The 20542-nt window shown below is 42.1% G+C and overlaps 2 protein-coding genes across 8 annotated transcripts; one reads left to right on the top strand and one right to left on the bottom strand.

Annotated features, from left to right (window-relative positions):
• Positions 1–1193: 1193 nt before the first annotated feature.
• On the bottom strand, positions 1194–8712 carry mdh2 (malate dehydrogenase 2). Its single transcript, XM_003228829.4, has 9 exons — positions 8572–8712; positions 7105–7273; positions 6571–6654; positions 6358–6467; positions 5780–5905; positions 5265–5342; positions 3337–3436; positions 1697–1848; positions 1194–1511 (listed from the first exon to the last, which is right to left on the bottom strand). The coding sequence occupies exons 1-9, from the start codon at positions 8638–8640 to the stop codon at positions 1380–1382; spliced, it is 1020 nt and encodes a 339-aa protein (XP_003228877.1). The 5' UTR covers positions 8641–8712; the 3' UTR covers positions 1194–1379.
• On the top strand, positions 8695–20290 carry styxl1 (serine/threonine/tyrosine interacting like 1). 7 transcript variants are annotated; one of them, XM_008122667.3, is made up of 10 exons: positions 8695–8833; positions 11974–12165; positions 12303–12364; positions 12469–12613; positions 13804–13860; positions 14188–14333; positions 15813–15958; positions 18342–18439; positions 18527–18636; positions 19972–20290. In XM_008122667.3, exons 2-10 carry the CDS (start codon positions 12063–12065, stop codon positions 20101–20103), a joined length of 999 nt encoding a protein of 332 aa, XP_008120874.1. In that variant the 5' UTR covers positions 8695–8833; positions 11974–12062; the 3' UTR covers positions 20104–20290. The 7 variants fall into 7 exon arrangements, 6 of the variants coding, with proteins under 6 accessions (XP_008120874.1, XP_008120876.1, XP_008120875.1 ...); XM_008122669.3 differs by having other exon boundaries at positions 8704–8833; positions 11993–12165; XR_010000268.1 differs by having other exon boundaries at positions 8791–9023; positions 15713–15958; positions 19972–20110.
• The last annotated feature ends 252 nt before the right edge of the window (positions 20291–20542 follow it).

The raw sequence follows: 20542 nt of genomic DNA on the forward strand, positions 1-20542 counted from the left end.
CAATTTGAACCCACGGCTCCATTGTGGGGGGCGAGAAAGACATCATTCCACCATGCCTCCTATGTCAATATAGAAATATAGTAATATATAATACTAATATAATGCTATACTTATAATATATGGTTAATACATATAATATTGATAATAATATAATGTAATACAATATAATAATAATAATACACTATTATAATTGTATATTATATATTACATTCAATTTTACTAATAATATTGCAATATAATGGTATAGTACAATATAGTAATAAATAATGCTGATATTGTGCTATAAAGGTAAAGGTTTTCCCCTGACGTTAAGTCCAGTCGAGCCGGCGTTGTCCATAGACATCTCCAAGGTCATGTGGCCGGCATGACTGCATGGAGCGCCGTTACCTTCCCGCCGGAGTGGTACCTATTGATCTACTCACATTTGCATGTTTTCGAACTGCTAGGTTGGCAGGAGCTGGGGCTAACAGCAGGCGCTCATTCCGCTTCCGGGATTTGTAAGCTAATAATTTTTAATCTGATTTATAATGTACTGTACAGTTTTTATATGTGTGTTTTATTGTAAGCCACCCTGAGTCCCCTGTTGGGTGAGAAGGGCGGGATATAAATGTTATAATAAATAAATAAACAAACCTGGGACCTTTTGGTCCGCAAGTTCAGCAGCTCAGCACTTTAACACACTGTGCCACCAGGGGCCCAATATAATGTATTACAATATAATAATAATAATAATAATAATAATAATAATAATAATAATACACTATTATAATTATATATTATATATTACATTCAATTTTACTAATAATATTGATATAATGGTATAATAATAATAATAATAATAATAATAATAATAATAATAATAATAATAATAATAATAATAATGGTGTAATATAGTGTAATAAATAATGCTGATATAGTGCTATGCTAATAATATAATATATTGTATGTACATATAACTTGTAAGCTGCCCTGAATCCCCTTTGGGGTGGGGAGGGCAGGGTAGAAATGTCATAAATAAATAAATTAAATTAAATTGTGTCCCGATCTCTAGAGCAGCAGAAAATGATCCTTGCTCCCTTCCTCCCCCTCAACGGGACCCCCTTTCCAATATTTCAACATGTCCCCTTCTCTCAGCCTCTAACCAATCTCTCAGACCGAGACATATGTACACTATGACCACCACATCAGTCCCCTGAAAAAAATAAGAGAGGCTTTTAATTGAGGAAAATAATTCCAATCGACAGATCACAGGGCAGGTAACACTAAGGCCTTTTTTTAGGTGGGCAAAACAAACCCCTTGCTTTGCCTCCAGACGCCTTTAAAGTGACATGATGCACCTTAAAATAAATTAAGGGGGCTTGCGGCCCACTGGGGTCGCCTCACTTCATGCTCTTGGCAAAGTCTTCACCCTTCTTGATGGACGCCTTCAGCTCCGAAATGGCCTCCGCAACCATCTTCTCTTCGAAGGGAGAGATCTTGCCGATGCCCAGGTTCTTCTCAATGCCGTTTTTCTGAAAAAGAGAAGTCGAGGAGAGGGAGAAAGAGAGGGAAAACAGTATTAGTACACTTTTGGGCACCATGACATGGGAGTCAGCGTTAGGAGAAAAAGAAGGGAATGAAGGGGAGAAGAAAGAGAAGGAATGAGGGGAAGGGGGGAAAAAAAGACTCTTTGTAGCATTGGCCTGGGCCCTTTTACCCCGAGCAGCAGCGGCGTGGAGAAATAGGCGCACTCCGTTTCCTCGGACCGGACAAAAGAGCACTCGATGACTCCTTCCTTCCCGTTCATGGCGTCCAGGACGGAGAAAACGAAGCGGGCTCCGGCGTAGGCCATGGAGAGGGTGGCGGATCCTGTGAGCGCAGAGAAGGACAGAGTCAAAGGAAACCTTGCAACCTCCCAACAAAGGATTCCCCCAGGCAGGAATCACCCAGGTTTTGAAACTGCAAGGCTTTTCAATGCTAATCAAGGTGGTTAATTGAAACATTCACACTTGCCTCCAACAGACAAGAGTTCTTTCTCCCACAGATATATAAACCCCACTTGCCTAGTTTCTAACAGATCTCACAACCTCCGAGGATGCCTGCCATAGATGTGGGCGAAATGTCAGGAGGGAATGCTTCTGGAACATGGCCATACAACCCAGAAAACTCACAGCAACCCAACCTTTGCTTGACTTCCTTCCATAATGATAATATTAATAATCATCATAGTTATCTTCCCTGCTTGTCGTGTCTATTTGATGTATGTTCTATTCTGCAATAGACACTCCCTTCATCAGTTTGACTGTCTCCCAGATTGTTGTCCTATATTGGACCTTTTAATGCCTCGGATGATTGTTTAATATTTTAATTACAGTAGAGTCTCACTTATCCAACATAAATGGGCCGGCAGAATGTTGGATAAGCAAATATGTCGGATAATAAGGAGCGATTAAGGAAAAGCCTATTAAACATCAAATTAGGTTTTGATTTTATAAATTAAGCACCAAAACATCATGTTATACAACAAATTTGACAGAAAAAATAGTTCAATACACAGTAATGCTATGTAGTAATTACTATATTTACAAATTTAGGACCAAAATATCACAATGTATTGAAAACATTGACTACAAAAATGCGTTGAATAATCCAGAACGTTGGATAAGCGAGTGTTGGATAAGTGAGACTCTACTGTATGTCTGTTTTAAATCATGATTTGCTAATTTGTTTTAAAATGCATTATTTGATGTCTTAACTGTTGTTTTTATGATATTATACGATTGTATTGGGTTTGCCCCCTTGTGAGCCGCCCCGAGTCCCCGTTGGGGAGATGGAGGCGGCATACCAAAATAAAATTATTGTTGTTGTTATTATTATTATTATTATAAAAGCAGACTGGTAAATTCTCTGGCGATATATAAAGTCTGAAGCAGGTATCCACCAGGTATAAACCAGCATTAAAACTAACATTTTAACAGGCATTATCTTAAACTCTCAAATTTGTCATTCTCTATCTCTTCTCAAGGTAAATTTTGCCCTTTTCCGATGGAAATTATGCACGGATTCTAATCCAGATCCAGAACAGTATAACTATGCCTTGGGTTTTGCAATGTAATCACCTGTTTTGAATTATGATGCTCACCGTAGTTAATGTTTTTTTTTCTTATGTGAGAAGACTATATATGTATTCTGCCAGGTTTTTAATGGGTTTAATTTGTCTATTAATTGTGCTATTTTGGTTTGTTTCTACGGTTTCATTTTCCTTTCCATCAGAAGCAGCAAGAAGACGACTATCCTCCCAGCTGCTGTCAGCACACACTGTGCATAGGCATGGCTCCTTGGGACCTGCAAACCCACCTGCGCCAGCTTTGGCCTTGACCACTTCTGTGCCAGCCTCCTGGATCCGTCCCGTGAGGGCTGTCAGCTGGTCCTGAGGGAACTCCACTTTGGGCGTACACTGTGGAGAAACAGCAGGAGAGGGTGACAAAGAAGCAAATACAATGTGGGCTGGACAACGCTAATACAAGGTGGATTGGGAAGGGGCTGCCTAGTTGAACCCAAAGGGTGCTTCTGTCCAATGGCTGCTCTTCTTTCTTCCTCCTGGAAAGCAGTGACAAAGGACGTAGGAGTCTTAGTAAATCACAAGCTGAGCATGAGTCCACGGTATAATGCAGCAGCTGAAAATGCCAATACCATTCTAGCCTGCATCAAAGGTTCTATCCTGGGCGTTTCATGGCTCTTCAACATCTTTATCAATGACTTGGATGATGGTATAGATCAAATTTGTAGATGGGACCAAATTGGGAGAGCTAATACCCCAGACGACAGGATCTGGATCCAAAATAACCATAATAGGCAAGAGAGCGGATTGGCCAAAACTAGCAAAAGGATTCTCCCTTCAACACTGAGACAATAAAATGAAATGCTAATTATATATGTGTGTGTGTATATATATGTATGTACAGTAGAGTCTCACTTATCCAAGCTAAACGGGTCGGCATAAGCTTGGATAAGCAAATATCTTGGATAATAAGGAGGGATTAAGGAAAAGCCTATTAAACATTAAATTAGGTTATGATTTTACAAATTAAGCACCAAAACATCATGTTTTACAACAAATTTGACAGAAAAAGCAGTTCAATACGCAGTAATGTTGTTATAATTACTGTATTTACGAATTTAGCACCAAAATATCACGATATATTGGAAACACTGACTACAAAAATGGCTTGGATAATCCAGAAACTTGGATAAGCGAGGCTTGGATAAGTGAGACTCTACTGTATATGTATATATGTATATGTACACACATACATATATACATATGTACCTATATACATATATATATAATATAATTTACAATAATATATGTTATAATATATTGTATATGCATATAATATTAATATTATTTTGTAATACAATATAATACTAATAATACAATATAATAATGTTAATTATATACTATATATTACATGTAATATTAATAACAATATTACAATACATTGATATAGTACAATATAGTTATTTATTACCAGTATTCTGCTATGCTAATAATATAATATTGTATGTAAATTTAATTGGTAAGTCGCTCTGAGTGGCGGGATATAAATGTATTAAATAATAAATAATAAGATATAAGCAGGGTGACACTTGGCTTGAAAACAGTCCACAGGAAAGTGATCTAAAGAGTCGCAAGCTGAGTGTGAGTCAACAATGTGATGCAGCAGCAGAAAAGGCCAATGTAATTCTGTGCTGCATCAATAGAAACCTAGTGTCCAAATCAAGGGAAGTCATAGTCTCTCTCTATTCTGCTTTGATCAGTCATGTGTCCAGTTCAAGAAGCACAAGGTGTGAAGAGAAGGGAGAGCAAAATGGCCAAAAGTCTGGAAACAATGAATGCCTTCGAGGAGTGGCTGAGAGCTGGGGATGTTTAGCTTGGAGAAAGAAAGGCTAAGAGAAGAGGACATAAAAGCCATGTTTTACTATTTCAAAGGACGTCACACCGAAGAGGGGCCAAGCTTGTTTTTTGCTGCTCCAGAGACTGGGACACAATGGAGCTATGAATTCAAACTGGAGGAAAGGAGATTCCACCTAAGAGCTTGGGTGGTGTCTTCCTGCCTGGCAAAATGAGATTGGGCCAGAAGGCTCTTGGGGTCTCCTCCAAATGTATGAATTTACGATCGGGGTGGAATTGTTGAGAAAAGGCTTCTTTCTCATTCTTCTTGGACTTCCCAACTCTTTCAGGCCCTGGAATCATGGGATGCCCCTTGAACCCACACACAAACCTGAGAGATCAAGGGGATGATGGTCTTCCCTGCATGGCCGCCGATCACTGGGACATTAACTCGAGCTGGATCCAGGCCCTGTGGAAGGAAAGAGAAGCTTTCAGGACAAAGCATCAGAAGGATTGGCTAGGGATTGGACGAACCATACAGCCCAAACCCTCAGACATATCATCTTTCAAGAACAAAGCCAAACTTCTAGTGAATATTTAGAAATAGCAGCATTCAGTATGTGTTTGCATTCTACTCATTCCCTGGGTCTCATTTTTCTTATTGTTCTTACAGTTCTTGTAAGGACCTGGCACTGAGCCAGAGCTTCAAAAGGCATAAGTCAAAGCCATGCTTCTATTTATGGTCTCTTCAACCTTCAGTCAAAAGGGCAGAGTCCATCAACTGGCCAACGGCCAGTTTTCATCGGCTTGGGACATTGGCTTCCTGTTGCTCTCACAAGACTTTCCCCGCTGCCAAAAGGAATCCCCACTCCAAGGCAGCCAATATCCAAACTAACTCAAACTTGCCTTCAGTTGTGCCACAAAAGTATTTGCTCGGACAATGTCCAGCGTCGTGACCCCAAAGATTCTGTTGGGGTTGTACACCCCGTGCTTCTTAAAGACCTCCGAAGTAATGGGGATGGTGGAATTGACCTGGAAAGCAAAGAGAAAGCGGTCCGCTCAGGCTCGTTTGAAAAGTATTATCCTGCTTTAAGGCCCTCTCAACACTAAGAGCTTAATTGCAGAAACATAAACTCCATGTATAATTGTATATACAGTTGGCCCTTCACATTCACATGTTGTGGATTTGATGAATATGCTATCTAGCAATCTACAGGCTCTCCAATGTGATTCTATGGTCCATTTCCAGGAGAAGCTGTAGTTTCCTAGAGAGGGTATCTTAATACATTCTAGGAGAAACTGACCATTAAGCCATGCTGGAGGGCCTCGACATTCCTAGAAAGTTCTTTTCTCATGTTAAACAAAGAACATTTAATCAATTTTTGGAAGATACAGGATGTGCCCACGCTTCCCCAAAATGTAGCTAAGAAAGGAATGTCAGACACTTGTTCCCAATCTCTTGTGGAATGCTGGGTTTGGCTTACCGGGTTCGCAATGACACAGATCATGGCCTCTGGGCAGTGCTTGGCACAGGCAGTGGCCAGGTTGGCTACAATGGTGGCATTTGTGTTGAAGAGGTCATCACGGGTCATGCCTGTGGGTCAGAGCAGACATGACTAGTTCTAGCGTTACCCACCCCAGGCAATAACTGGTTTAGGAGCCCAACTGCCCCACAATGTATCCAGCGAAAGACTTGCCTGGTTTTCTAGGGACTCCGGCAGGGATCACGACAACTTCGCAGCCTTTTAGCGACTCCGGCAGTTGTTCGGGTCCTAAAAAACCTGTAACAGCATGATGTGCATCCACTTTAATTTCCTTACAGATTGTTATCCATTCCATGCATGCAAATGGCATATAAGAGCCATCTGTGTGGGTTAGGAAAGCCTTTTGCTCCAGACTACCAGAACATTGCATTTAATGCCAGCTCTGAAGAATTTACTGTTACAACCTTGCGTATATCTATCTATTACACCCTTTCAATATCCTGCTAGTTGTTTCAAAGGACAGGAGAATTAGGGGTGGCATTGGATTCAACCCAATGCCACCCCTAATTGGAAATCAGCCTCACATTCCTTGGGCCTCAAGTCCCAAAAATGTAATTTAAAATAAGGGATTATATTATAGGGCATGGATAAAGACGGGACTATGAATTCACAAATTTTGTGGATTTGTAACTCAATACCAGACAGGAGAATGGAGCATCGCACCAACAGCAAGAGGTCCTCCAATACCTTTCACTTCGGCTCTGGTTTCGATATGGCTGAGGTCGGCAGCCACACCAGGAGTGTGTGCGATATCATAGAGGCTCAGGTGACTGACCAAGGGGCTGTTCTTCAGCAAGAGGGAGAGAGGCTGCCCAATTCCACCAGACGCACCCAGCACAGCCACTTTCGCATTGCTCTAGATGGGACAGACCAGGAGAAAACAGTGACAGATGTCAATGAGGTGCCAATGAGAAACAGAGATGTGTTGTTGAAGGCTTTCATGGATGGAATCACTGGGTTGTTGTGAGTTTTCCGGGCTGCCTGGCCATTTTCCAGAAGCATTCTTTTCTGACATTTCACCCACATCTATGGCAAGCATCCTCAGAGGTTGTGAGGTTTGTTAGATACTGTGGAATGATGTCCAGGGTGGGGGAAAGAACTCTTGTCTGTGGGAGGCAAGTCTGAATGTTGCAATTGGCCAGCTTCATTAGAAGACAGGGGAATTCTGGACAAGAAACAATCAGAGCCAGTTAACATTTCCCAACAAAGGATTCCCCCGGGCAGGAAACAGCCAGGCATTGATGCTGCCAGGCTATTCAATGGTAATCAAGATGCAACATTCATACTTGCCTCAGGCAGGCAAGAGTTCTTTTTCCCACCCTGGACATTCCACAGATATATAAACCCCACTTGCCTAGTTTCCAACAAACCTCACAACCTCTGAGGGCGCCTGCCATAGATGTGGACAAAAAGTCAGGAGAGAATGGCTCTGGAACATGGCCATACAGCTCGGAAAACTCACAGCAACCATTCCGTTGTGCTTTTGAGTAGACAAGTCCGTTATAACCTGGCCCATATCCACATTGAAACTTGCCCTGTCACTTTATAGTTTGATTTCCATTCAGATTTATCTTCCCTGCTTGTCATGTCTATTTGATGCATATTCTATTTTGTAATAGACACTCCCTTCATCAGTTTTGAGTGTCACCAAGACTGTTGTCCTATATTGGACCTTTTAACACCTTGGATAATTGTTTAATATTTTAATTATGTCTATTTTAAATCATGACTTGTTTAATTTGTTTTTAAATGCATTCTTTGATGTCTCAACTGTTGATTTTATGATATTATATGATTGTATTGGGCTTGCCCCTGTGTGAGCCGCTCCGAGTCCCCGTTGGAGGTGGCATACAAAAATATACATTTTTATTATTATTATTATTATTATTATGTTAGACTTTTCTTAATTTCTTTTACAATTTATCTAATCACAGGTTTATGTGACATTTTAAGAAAAAGACAAAGGAGAGAAAAAGAGGGCAGCCTCTTTAAAAAAAAACAGATTTTAAAAGCTGTCTGCAGCATTGAATGATCCCCAACTACTTGGCTCAGGGGCTGCGCATGCGCAGTGGCCTCTGCAGGTAGGCCGCAAGCCCTGCTGCTTTGCCGCCCTCGCTTTCTTTCTTACTCTCTTCGCTCGCCGGGCTCCGTTACCTGGGAGGAGGAAGTGAAGCCTCTCCGGAGGGTCAAGGCAGCGGCCTGGAGGGAAAGCCGGGAATACATGGCGAGAGACAGCACGGGAAGGCAGCGGCGTCTTCTCCTCTTTCCTCCTCAAGCGACGACCTCCAGGCAGCAAGGGGCACGGCGAGACTTTGGGCCGCCGCTCTCGCGAGACTTGGCGTTTCCCTGGCTCTTCTCGCGCTTCCTCGGAACATTGGCCTCTCCCCTTTCCTCACAGAGCCGAGAGCCCAAGTTGGTAGGTTTGTTTGTACCACCAAAGCGACGCGATTGCGGGATGGATCTGCACCAAATTTGGCCCGCAGACCCATCGTGACCCAGCTTAAAAGAATGGTGGGGTTTGGAATATCAAAACCACCCGGAGAAGAGGGAAAGGAAAGGAACGAAGCTGATTGGCTGTGGCTAGTTTAAGGATCATCTGTTGCTAGGTAAATTAGCCCTCTGAGGTCACTGGGAAAGGCTAACTTAAGCATCATCTGTTGCTAGGTAAATTAGCCTTCTGTTATGTCACTGAGAAAGGAAAGGAGTGAAACTGATTGGCTGTCTGTTGCTAGGTAAAGTTGCCCTCTGTGATGTCACTGAGAAAGGGAATGAAGCTGACTGGTTGTGGCTAGCTTAAGGATCATTTGTTGCTAGGTAAATTAGCCCTCTGTGATGTCATTGGGAAAGGAAAGGAGTGAAGCTGATTGGCTGTGCCTATCTTAAGGATCATCTGTTGCTAGGTAAATAGCCCTCTGTGATGTCACTGGGAAAGGAGTGAAGCTGATTGGCTGTGGCTATCTTAAGGATCATCTGTTGCTAGGTATATTAGCCATCTGTGATGTCACTGAGAAAGGAAGGAAGTAAATAATAATAATAATAATAATAATAATAATACTTTTATTGCATAAATGTCATACTTCCTGTTGGCGTTCCTTTTGCTAGTTTTGGCCCATCGTCTCGCTCATCCATGAAGGTCCTTTTGGGCCCAGATCCTCACTCTCCCTCCCAAGTTGGGGCCATTTGCAGGCGTGACCCACATGCTTTCTATACCATCATCTGAGTCATCGATAAAGAGGTTGGATGGCTCTGAAAGTCCCGAGACAGAACTCAACAGTCTGCTGAAATTGTGCGAGAATTGAGAATGAATGAGATTGCGCATGTGACGTCATTCTAGTCTATGGGGTTTTCCCTTAGCAACGGAATTCCAATGAGGTTCTACGGAAGCCAAGGTGGGCTATTGTGACGTCATCAATATTTCCTTTCCATCGGGTTCATTGCTATCCATGGTTTTCTGATCTTGCAGTAAGTTTGGGGGGGGGGTGACCCCTCCTCGATGGTTTGACTGAATGACCGTGTCGCAAAATGACGCATTTGGGATAAAATTATTAGTTTGGTCATACGTTACGCTATTTCTTAGGGGAAAAAAACTCAGTCTTTACTTTTGTGTTTTATGAATGCTCCCATTAGAAAATGCATAAGGATGTAGGTGAACTGCAATTCCCAAAAATCTTGGGTTAATCCTCCCCAAACTCCACTAGTATTCACAGTTGGCCATGTTGGGTCTGTGTGCCAATTTTGGTCCAGATCCGTCATCTGCTGGGTTCAGTGTTCAGAGAATACAGGTGAACTATAACTCCCTTATGCCAATGTCAATCATCCCCAAACTCCACCAGTATGTATAGTTGGACAAGTTGGGTCTGTGTGCCAAGTTTGGTCCAGATCCGTCATTGGTGGAGTTCAAAGTGCTCTTAGATTCCAGGTGAACTATACATCCCGGTCCCTACAACTCTTATAAATCATGGTGAATTTTTTTTAATTTAATAGATTTATATCCCGCCCTTCTCACCCCGAAGGGGACTCAGAGCGGCTTACAAATTAAATTTACATACAATGTTATATTATTAGCATAGCACAATGCTGGCAATAAATTACCATATTGTACTACATCTATATATTGTAATATTATTAATAATATTACATGTAATATATAATATATAATTAATATTATATTGTATTATTAGTATTATATTGTATTACAAAATAATATTATTAATATTATATGCATATACAATATATTATATTATATATTATTGTAAAATATATTGTATATATGTATACAGTGTTTCCTCACTGTAACCTACAATGTCAATGAAGGGAGGGCTTTGGTGGCTTCCCAGCACTGTGAGTTAAAGCTGTTTGTGTGGCTGTGTAAGCGGACACCCCTGCCACATACACACATACACATTTTCACTTTTATTATGTGTACAGATATGTATAAGGTAAAGGTTTTCCCTGACGTTAAGTCCAGGGGTTGGTGCTCATTTCCATTTCTAAGCCGAAGAGCCGGCATTGTCCGTAGACACCTCCAAGATCATGTGGCCATTGGCAGACTGCATGGAGCGCCGTTACCTTCCAGCTGGAGCGGTACCTATTCATCTACTCACATTGGCTTGTTTTCGAACTGCTAGGTTGGCAGAAGCTGGAGCTAACAGCGGGCGCTCACTCCGCTCCCGGGATTTGAACCTGGGACCTTTCGGTCTGCAAGTTCAACAGTTCAGTGCTTTAACACACTTTGCCACCGGGGCTCCCTATAAATGTGTATAGATTATTATTATTTAAAGTTGAATAGTCAACCAGAATTCTTGCTCAGGATGGAAGATGTGGGATTTCCCATTGCACCTACCCTGTTTCCCCGAAAATAAGACAGTGTCCTATATTAATTTTTGCTCCCAAAGATGTGCTAGGTCTTATTTTCAGGGGATGTATTATTTTTCCACAAAGAAGAATTCAAATTTATGATTGAATTTTTAAAAAATGAAAATTTATTATCTACTATTATTTAGTCAAACGTTATGTTTTGTTTTTGTTTTTAATTCTTATAGCGTTTTATAGTGTTTTCAGTGTTTTATGCTGATTTTATATTGGAAACCGCCCTGAGTCCCTTTCGGGAGAGAGGGCGGTATACAAATAAACTTTTACTTACTTACTACTTAATACTTACTGTACAGTAGTTGTCATCACAAACCAGTGTAACCAAACTGTGAACCCTTTCAAGAATTTCTATATTATATTTTATTGCTATACGGTTTTTAAATTACTGTTTGTATGTGAATTTATGTTGTTGTTGGGCTTGTCCCTGTGTAAGCTGCCCTGAGTCCCTTCTGGGAGATGGAGGTGGGATGCAAGAATAAAGTTATTATTATATTATTATTATTTCTTGTTACTACCTTTATTTCCATGTACAACGATCTATGGTATGTACATTTACTGATCCTGCATGCGTCCAAACAAAAACTTTACTAGGTCTTACTTTTGGGGGAGGCCGTATATTTAGCAATTCAGCAAAACCTCTACTAGGTCTTATTTTCTGGGGATGTCTTATTTTTGGGGAAACAGGGTATCTTCCGATTCACAGACGACTCCTCCCAATGTCAAGATGGTTCACAATTGATGCGGCTGCCGTCAGCACCTCTTAGCTTTCCACGATGGCAGGAGTGACCTTGTGTGAGCCCAACGAACTCTACAATTTGCTGAACCAAGCTACCCGGGTCTCCAGGTTGGCAGAGCCAAACTACCTCTGTTTGTTGGGTAAGTCACAGTCTGGTAATGGATTGTACGTATGAATTAAAATAAATAAAAAATAACAAAGACGACGTCGGAAATCTTAATGAGGGCAGAAGTGGATGATCACTTCCCACTTTTCACATGTTACGGCTTGTTTTCAGACGCCCGGAGCAAGAGGGAATACAATGAGGACCACCTGGTGACGGCGATACGAGCCAAAACGGTGGGTTGCCCTTTTGGGGGGCTGCGTTTCCTCCCTGCCGCCGGTGCCAGGCTGCTGAATGCCGCTTTCTTCTTCTTTATCCCCGTGTCTTCCTCGGCCTGAAGAACGCCTTGGGCAAGTACTTGGTCCCGCAGAACGTCAACCTGGAGTGCGTCCGCCACTGCGTGGTCTATGACGGCGTCACCGGGTCCGTGGAGGCCGCCTTCGACATGGATTACGACTTGTTCGAAGTGGACACAGACCTTAAACGTACGAGTGGCTTCCTTCCGTATAGATCGTAGAACTTCTCAGAGCTGGAGAAGGGAGAAAGTAGGCCTTCTGAGAGTTGGAGGAGAGGGAGAGGAGGGCTTTGTCTCAGAACTGGAGAAGGGAGAAAGTAGAACTCAGAGCTGAAGAAGAGAGAAAGTAGGTCTCCTGAAAGCTGGAGAAGGTAGAAAATAGAGCTGGAGAAGGGAGAAAGTAGAACTCAGAGCTGAAGAAGAGAGAAAGTAGGTCTCCTGAAAGCTGGAGAAGGGAGAAAATAGAGCTGGAGAAGGGAGAAAGGAGAACTCAGAGCTGAAGAAGAGAGAAAGTAGGTCTCCTGAAAGCTGGAGAAGGGAGAAAATAGAGCTGGAGAAGGGAGAAAGGAGAACTTAGAGCTGAAGAAGAGAGAAAGTAGGTCTCCTGAAAGCTGGAGAAGGGAGAAAATAGAGCTGGAGAAGGGAGAAAGTAAAACTCAGAGCTGAAGAAGAGAGAAAGTAGGTCTCCTGAAAGGTGGAGAAGGGAGAAAATAGAGCTGGAGAAGGGAGAAAATAGAGCTGGAGAAGGGAAAAAGTAGAACTCAGAGCTGAAGAAGAGAGAAAATAGGTCTCATGAAAGCTGGAGAAGGGAGAAAGTAGAACTCAGAGCTGAAGAAGAGAGAAAGTAGGTCTCCCGAAAGCTGGAGAAGGAAGAAAATATTGCTGGAGAAGGGAGAAAGTAGAACTCGGAGCTGAAGAAGAGAGAAAGTAAGTCTGAAAGCTGGAGAAGGGAGGAAAATAGAGGTGGAGAAGGGAGAAAGGAGAACTCAGAGCTGAAGAAGAGAGAAAGTAGGTCTCCTGAAAGCTGGAGAAGGGAGAAAATAGAACTCAGCTGGAGAAGGGGGAAAGTAAGCCTCAGAGATGGAGAAAGCAGGCCTTCTTGGAACTGGAGAAGGGAGAAAGTAGGTGGTCAGCGGTTCCAACGACATGAGTAGATAAGCTAGTATGAGTAGATAAGCTAGTTACCTAACTGAGTAGCTAGTCTAGTACTCTACTAAGTCGCTACTCTTGAAAGGAACTTGTAGCTCATTCTGTGCAGGCTTCAGCCTCCTCTTTGTGGTTCCTTGGGCAAACAGTTTGGGGTATGGGATGGCCGCTATATTTGTGTTTCTTGAAATAATTATAATATGTGTGACTGCTCTTCCTCTTTTTTCCGCTCAGCTTTTGACACGGGGGCAGACATCAAGGAGCTGCGGCACATACCTGCTTCTGAGGACAGTAAGGCTCATTTTCTCTGTCTAATTTGTAGCAGGAACGTCTAGTGGGCCTTGTCTGCAGGGTCTTTCCTTGCCTTCAACACAAGTGGAAGGTTCTTGGGCTGGGATGGCTATGGGGCAGGCGGGCAATAGTGGCATCGCGTTGGCTCGTTCCCGTGATATCACCAAGACCCATTCCTCCCTTAGGTATGATTTCAGAGAGAACAGGAGCCGTTTTCATGGAAATGAATATGGAATACAGGCAGTCCCCGAGTCAGAACATATATATTTTAGGTTCCTCCGGCATGATTCCACAGTCTGTGTCCCCACTCTTTCCATGTTCCTCTAGACACCAAGGACGGCTCCGCGGCTCGCTGTGCCCGGGTCATGCAGCGCCTCACCCGCTTCCCCGTCCTGGTCCTGCGCGGAGGTTACCAGCGCTTCACCCGCTTCTACCATTACCTCCGGACCCAGAAGATCATATGGATGCCGCAGGTAGGCACCCCCAAGGGCCATCCAGTCCAACCCCATGAATGGAGGAAGACACCATCCGATCCCTCCCAACAGATAGCCATCTGGACTCTGCTTAAAATCCATATCATAGAATCCTAGGGTTGGAGGGAGCCCTTAAGAGCCATTCAACCCAACCCCATGAATGAAGGAAGGCACCATCCGATCTCTCCCAACAGATGGCCATCTGGACTCTGCTTAAAATCCATCTCATAGAATCCTAGAGTTGGAGGGGGCCCTTAAGAGCCATCCAGCCCAACCCCATGAATGCAGGAAGACACCATCCGATCCCTCCAAACAGATGGCCATCTGGACTCTGCTTAAAATCCATACCATAAAAGCCTAGAGTTGGAAGGGACCCCCAAGGGCCATCCAGTCCACCCCTCTTCTGCCAGGACTGAAGACATAATAAATGCACCAATAAATCATAGGATCCTAGAGTTGGGAGGGACCCCCAAAGGCCATCCAGTCCAACCCCATGAATGGAGGAAGACACCATCCGATCCCTCCCAACAGATGGCCATCTGGACTCTGCTTAAAATCCATCTCATAGAATCCTAGAGTTGGAGGGGGCTCTTAAGAGCCATTCAACCCAACTCCATGAATGAAGGAAGGCACCATCCGATCTCTCCCGACTGATGGCCATCCAGTCTCTGCTTAAAATCCATCTCATAGAATCCTAGAGTTGGAGGGGACCCTGAAGAGCCATCCAGTCCAACCCCATGAATGCAGGAAGACACCATCCGATCCCTCCCGACAGATGGCCATCTGGACTCTGCTTAAAATCCATACCATAAAAGCCTAGAGTTGGAAGGGACCCCCAAGGGCCATCCAGTCCACCCCTCTTCTGCCAGGAATGAAGACATAATAAATGCACCAATTAGAGTTGGAAGGGACCCCCAAAGGCCATCCAGTCCAACCCCATGAATGGAGGAAGACGCCATCCAATCCCTCCCAACAGATGACCACCTGGACTCTGCTTAAAATCCATCTCATAGAATCCTAGAGTTGGAGGGGGTCCTTAAGAGCCATTCAACCCAATCCCATGAATGAAGGAAGGCACCATCCGATCCCTCCCGACAGATGGCCATCTGGACTTTGCTTAAAATCCATCTCATAGAATCCTAGAGTTGGAAGGGACCCCCAAGAGCCATCCAATCCAACCCCATGAATGGAGGAAGACACCATCCAATCCCTCCCAACAGATGGCCATCTGGACTCTGCTTAAAATCCATACCATAAAAGCCTAGAGTTGGAAGGGATCCCCAAGGGCCACCCAGTCCAACTGCTTTCTGCCAGGAAGGAAGATACCATCTGATCCCTCCCGACAGATGGCCATCCAGGTTCTGTTTCAAAACTTCCAGAGAAGGAAGAAGACTCCGCTGGAGTCCCAGGCAGTGTCTTCCCATCCGAATGTGTGTATGAGAGGAAGGAAGGAGGGTCCGTTCTGCCTTCCCTCTGCAGGAACTGGAGGCCTTCAAGCCGTACCCCGTGGAGATCCTCCCCATGAAGCTCTACATGGGGAATTTCGCCCAGGCCTGCGACAGCCAGATCCAGAAAGACCTGAAAATCAAGGCCCACATCAACCTCTCCGAGGAGGACGGCATATTGTGAGTCGTACGGCCCTGAGTCGCAACATGCTCAGGGTCTTCATTCTGCTTTCACTCTTGCGCATATAGACGATCTATGGTTTTGCTTTTTGGGCAGGCCCAATCCGATCCCTCCGTTGTGTCTCCAGAGCAGTAGAACACAACTCTGGCCCCCATTTTCCTCAATGGGACGTCCTTTCAGATGTTTAAACATACCATATATACTCAAAAATAAGCCGAGTTTCTCTCTTCTCCTCCCTTATCAGTGTGTTTTCTTTTGCAAAGCCTCCCTTGCTCTTAATCAAGGGAATGTTTTGAAAAGAGAAAGACGTCCTTGCAAGTCAGGAAGAAGAAAAATATATATTCATTAATCTTATGAAAGCATTTTCCCTTGAAATATTTGTTAAACTCTCCTACAGATATACGGTAGAGTCTCACTTATCCAACATAAACGGGCCGGCAGAATGTTGGATAAGCGAATATGTTGGATAATAAGGAGAGATTAAGAAAAAGTCTATTAAACATCAAAATAGGTTATCATTTAACAAATTAAGCACCAAAACATCATGTTATACAACAAATTTGACAGAAAAAGTAGTTCATTACACATTAATGCTATGTAGTAATTACTGTATTTACGAATTTAGCACCAAAATATCATGATATATTGAAAACATTGACTACAAAAATGTGTTGGATAATCCAGAACATTGGATAAGTGAGTGTTGGATAAGTGAGACTCTACTGTATAGGCATTAACCCCTTGCAAGCTTTTGCCATCTCTATGTACCTTTATATTTATATCTATCTATATACATTAATTTTATATATGAATTTTCCCCTCGTATGTTTGCAGGTCTTTGCAAATTCTATATAGATATAATTATCTATATAAAGAGAGATGTCTGGATAGATATGAATATATTCTGGAAATATTACAGGGGGCAAATGAACACACAAATATATATAGACATCTCTCTCTCTCTCTCTCTCTCTCTCTCTCTCTCTCCCCCCCCCCCCCCCTCTCTATATGTATATATATATATACAGTAGAGTCTCACTTATCCAAGCCTCGCTTATCCAAGCCTCTGGATAATCCAAGCCTTGTTTTGTAGTCAATGTTTTCAATATATTGTGATATTTTGGTGCTAAATTCGTAAATACAGTAATTACAACATAACATTACTGCGTATTGAACTACTTTTTCTGTCAAATTTGTTGTATAACATGAAGTTTTTGTGTTTAATTTGTAAAATCATAACCTAATTTGATGTTTAATAGGCTTTTCCTTGATCCCTCCTTATTATCCAAGATATTCGCTTATCCAAGCTTCTGCTGGCCCGTTTAGCTTGGATAAGTGAGACTCTACTGTATGTGTGTGTGTGTATACATATGTGTGTGTATATATCTGGCTTGCAAATATTGCTGGAGGGAAATGCATATATATAGAGAGAGAGGATTTGCAAACGTTTCAGGGGGAAATACATATATAAAATTAGTATCTATAATTATAGATCTATATTTAGCTCTGCATTGTATATATAAGCATTGAATGTTTGTCTGTTACTATGTTGGAAGCGGCCTGAGTCCCCATGAGGAGATAGGGTGGGATCCAAATGAAGTTGTTGTTGTTATTATTATTATTATTATTATTATTATTACTATTATTATTTTATTGTATGACACAGCAAACAAGATAGATATGCTGGATTTCGTTTCACAAAATCACAAGTCGAACACTTCCCAAGTGTCTAGGACTGTGTGATGTATTTTCGGATGATGCGTGCAGAACCCAGTAGGGTGGCCTTTTGCAGTTGGCAGATCGTGATTTTGTCAATGTCTATTGTTTCCAAATGCTGGCTGAGATTTTTTGGCATGGCACCCAGTATGCCCATCATCACCGGGACCACCTGCACTGGTTCCTGCCAGAGTCTTTGAAGTTCAATCTTGAGGTCCTGATAGCGGTTGAGTTTTTCCTGTTGTTTTCCATCAATGCGACTGCCACCTGGGATAGCGACATCAATGATCCAAACCTTTTTCTTCTCCACAACTGTGATGTCTGGTGTGTTGTGTTCCAGAACTTATTATTATTATTATTATTAGGTTATTGTTGATACCATATTGTTTTTGTTGCCCCTACTTTTCCACTTATAGAGCTAGTTTATTGTTTTTCTTTGAAATACGATAGATATTCAAAAACATTTAACCTACTGATGCCTCGATTAATGACATTTTATTGGTATCTATTTTTATTTTGAAATTGGCCAGTAGCTGCTGCATTTCTCACCCTCGGCTTATACTCGTGTCAATAAGTTATCCCGATTTTTTGTGGTAAAATTAGGTACCTCGGCTTATATTTGGGTTGAGTATATACGGTAGCTCTCGTGTCTCCTCTTGATCCCAGTTTCATCGGAGACAGCGAGAAGCTCCTTCACATCCCTGTCCCGGATTCTCCGGAGGCCAATATCTTTCCGTACTTCAGCGACATCTGCCACTTCATCGGTGAGTGGTTTGCAGTGCCTTTCCGCCTTCTCTCCCCACCTTAAGGTCACCATAAGTTAAAAGCAACTATTCTTTTATTCCGTGTAGATTCTCGCATCCATAAAGAAGCCATCTTGGTTTTTTCGACACTTGGCATCAGCCGCAGCAGCACAGCCGTCATGGCTTACCTGATCCATTCGTGCCGGCTCTACTTAAAGGTGAGCATAACTCCCAGTAAGGATGGGGACTCTTCTTTTGAGTTTCTATATGGTGATTTAAGTTTCTGTTGGGTAAGAGGGAGGGGGGCGGAATGCAAAAGTCTCAAAGCCCCAGTAGCATTTGATAAAATAATACTTGCCGTTCTCTATCTTTTTACAATTACAATTTTTATACTGTGCACTTCATTTAGTTTATTATCATAACCTCGCTGTTTTTAATTTTATTAAATGTGTTTTATATCGAGTGTTTAAATTTTATAATTTGCGTATGTTTTTGCTCATTGATGTATTGTACAGCAGAGTCTCACTTATCCAACGTTCTGGATTATCCAACGCATTTTTGTAGTCAACGTTTTCAAAACATCATGATATTTTGGTGCTAAATACAGTAATTACTACATAGCATTACTGCATATTGAACTACTTTTTCTGTCAAATTTGTTGTATAACATGATGTTTTGGTGCTGAATTTGATGTTTAATAGGCTTTTCCTTAATCTCTCCTTTTTAAGGAATATTAAGGCCGGGCTGTGGCGCAGCTGGCTAGTAACCAGCTGCTATAAATCACTACTGACCGAGAGGTCATGAGTTCGAAGCCCGGGTCGGGTTAAGCCTCCGACCATAAAAAAAATAAATAAAAAATAGCCTCGGCTTGCTGTTGACCTAGCAGCCCTGAAAGACAGTTGCATCTGTCAAGTAGGGAAAATTTAGGGACGCTTTATGCGGGAGGCTAATTTAACTAATCTACAACACCATAAAACTGCTCACGAAGAAAAGAAGAGGAAGAACAGCCACCAATGGATGGTGAAGCAACAGCTCCCCCTGTGGCCGGAATCGTGAAGCTGGAAAGATGTTAAAAAAATGCCTCTGTGTCTGTCTAAAACTGAATGTTGTTTGTCTGTTGGCATTGAATGTTTGCCATATATGTGTTCATTGTCATCCGCCCTGAGTCCCCTTTGGGGTGAGAAGGGCGGAATATAAATGCTGCAAATAAATAAATAAATAAATATTATCCAACATATTCACTTATCCAATGTACAGCCAGCCCGTTTATGTTGGATAAGCGAGACTCTACCGTATATTGTTATTTTTTATCTGGTATTATCCGTGAGCCACCCTAGTCCTCTTTGAGGGAGATGGAGACGGGGGTATAAATAAACTTATTATTTATTTATTTATTTATTTATTTATATACAGCATTTATATTCCGCCCTTCTCACCCTGTGTCTAACTGTCTCTGCTTCCATCCGACCCGGCCTCTATTTCTAGCCAGCGTGTCCCTATTCTTCCCAGGCTTGTTCTGACCTTCTTAGTAAACCTTGCTTTGCCTTTGCAGAATGCTTGGACCTATCTGCAGAAATGCAAGGGCAACATGCGGCCCAACCGGGGATTCGTCAAGCAGCTCTCGGAGTGGGAAGAGCGGATCAACTTCACCAGCATCACCAACATCTCTGAACCGAATTACTGAAGGGCAGGCATCTCCCAGTGCATTGGCCTAGGATGGATTGGGTTCTTCTTTCAATCAGAGAGAAACGAAAGATTAGCCTTTTATTTCAAAATTGAATCTATTTCATATTTTTTTAATATATGTATTGAATTTGCAGTGACTCTGTGTGATATAAGAATATAAGAATAAAGTATTATTATTATTATTATTGACACAACGACATTGTATGACACAGCAAACAAGATAGATATGCTGGATTTCGTATTTATTATTAGTAATTTATTATTATTATTATTGACACAGCGACATTGTATGACACAGCAAACAAGACAGATATGCTGGATTTCGTATTTATTAGTAGTAATTTATTATTATTATTGACACAACGATATTGTATGACAGCAAACAAGAAAGATATGCTGGATTTCGTATTAATTTATTATTATTTATTAGTAATTTA

Source organism: Anolis carolinensis, unplaced genomic scaffold, assembly GCF_035594765.1.
Source record: "Anolis carolinensis isolate JA03-04 unplaced genomic scaffold, rAnoCar3.1.pri scaffold_7, whole genome shotgun sequence".
NCBI classification, from domain to species: Eukaryota; Metazoa; Chordata; class Lepidosauria; order Squamata; family Dactyloidae; genus Anolis; species Anolis carolinensis.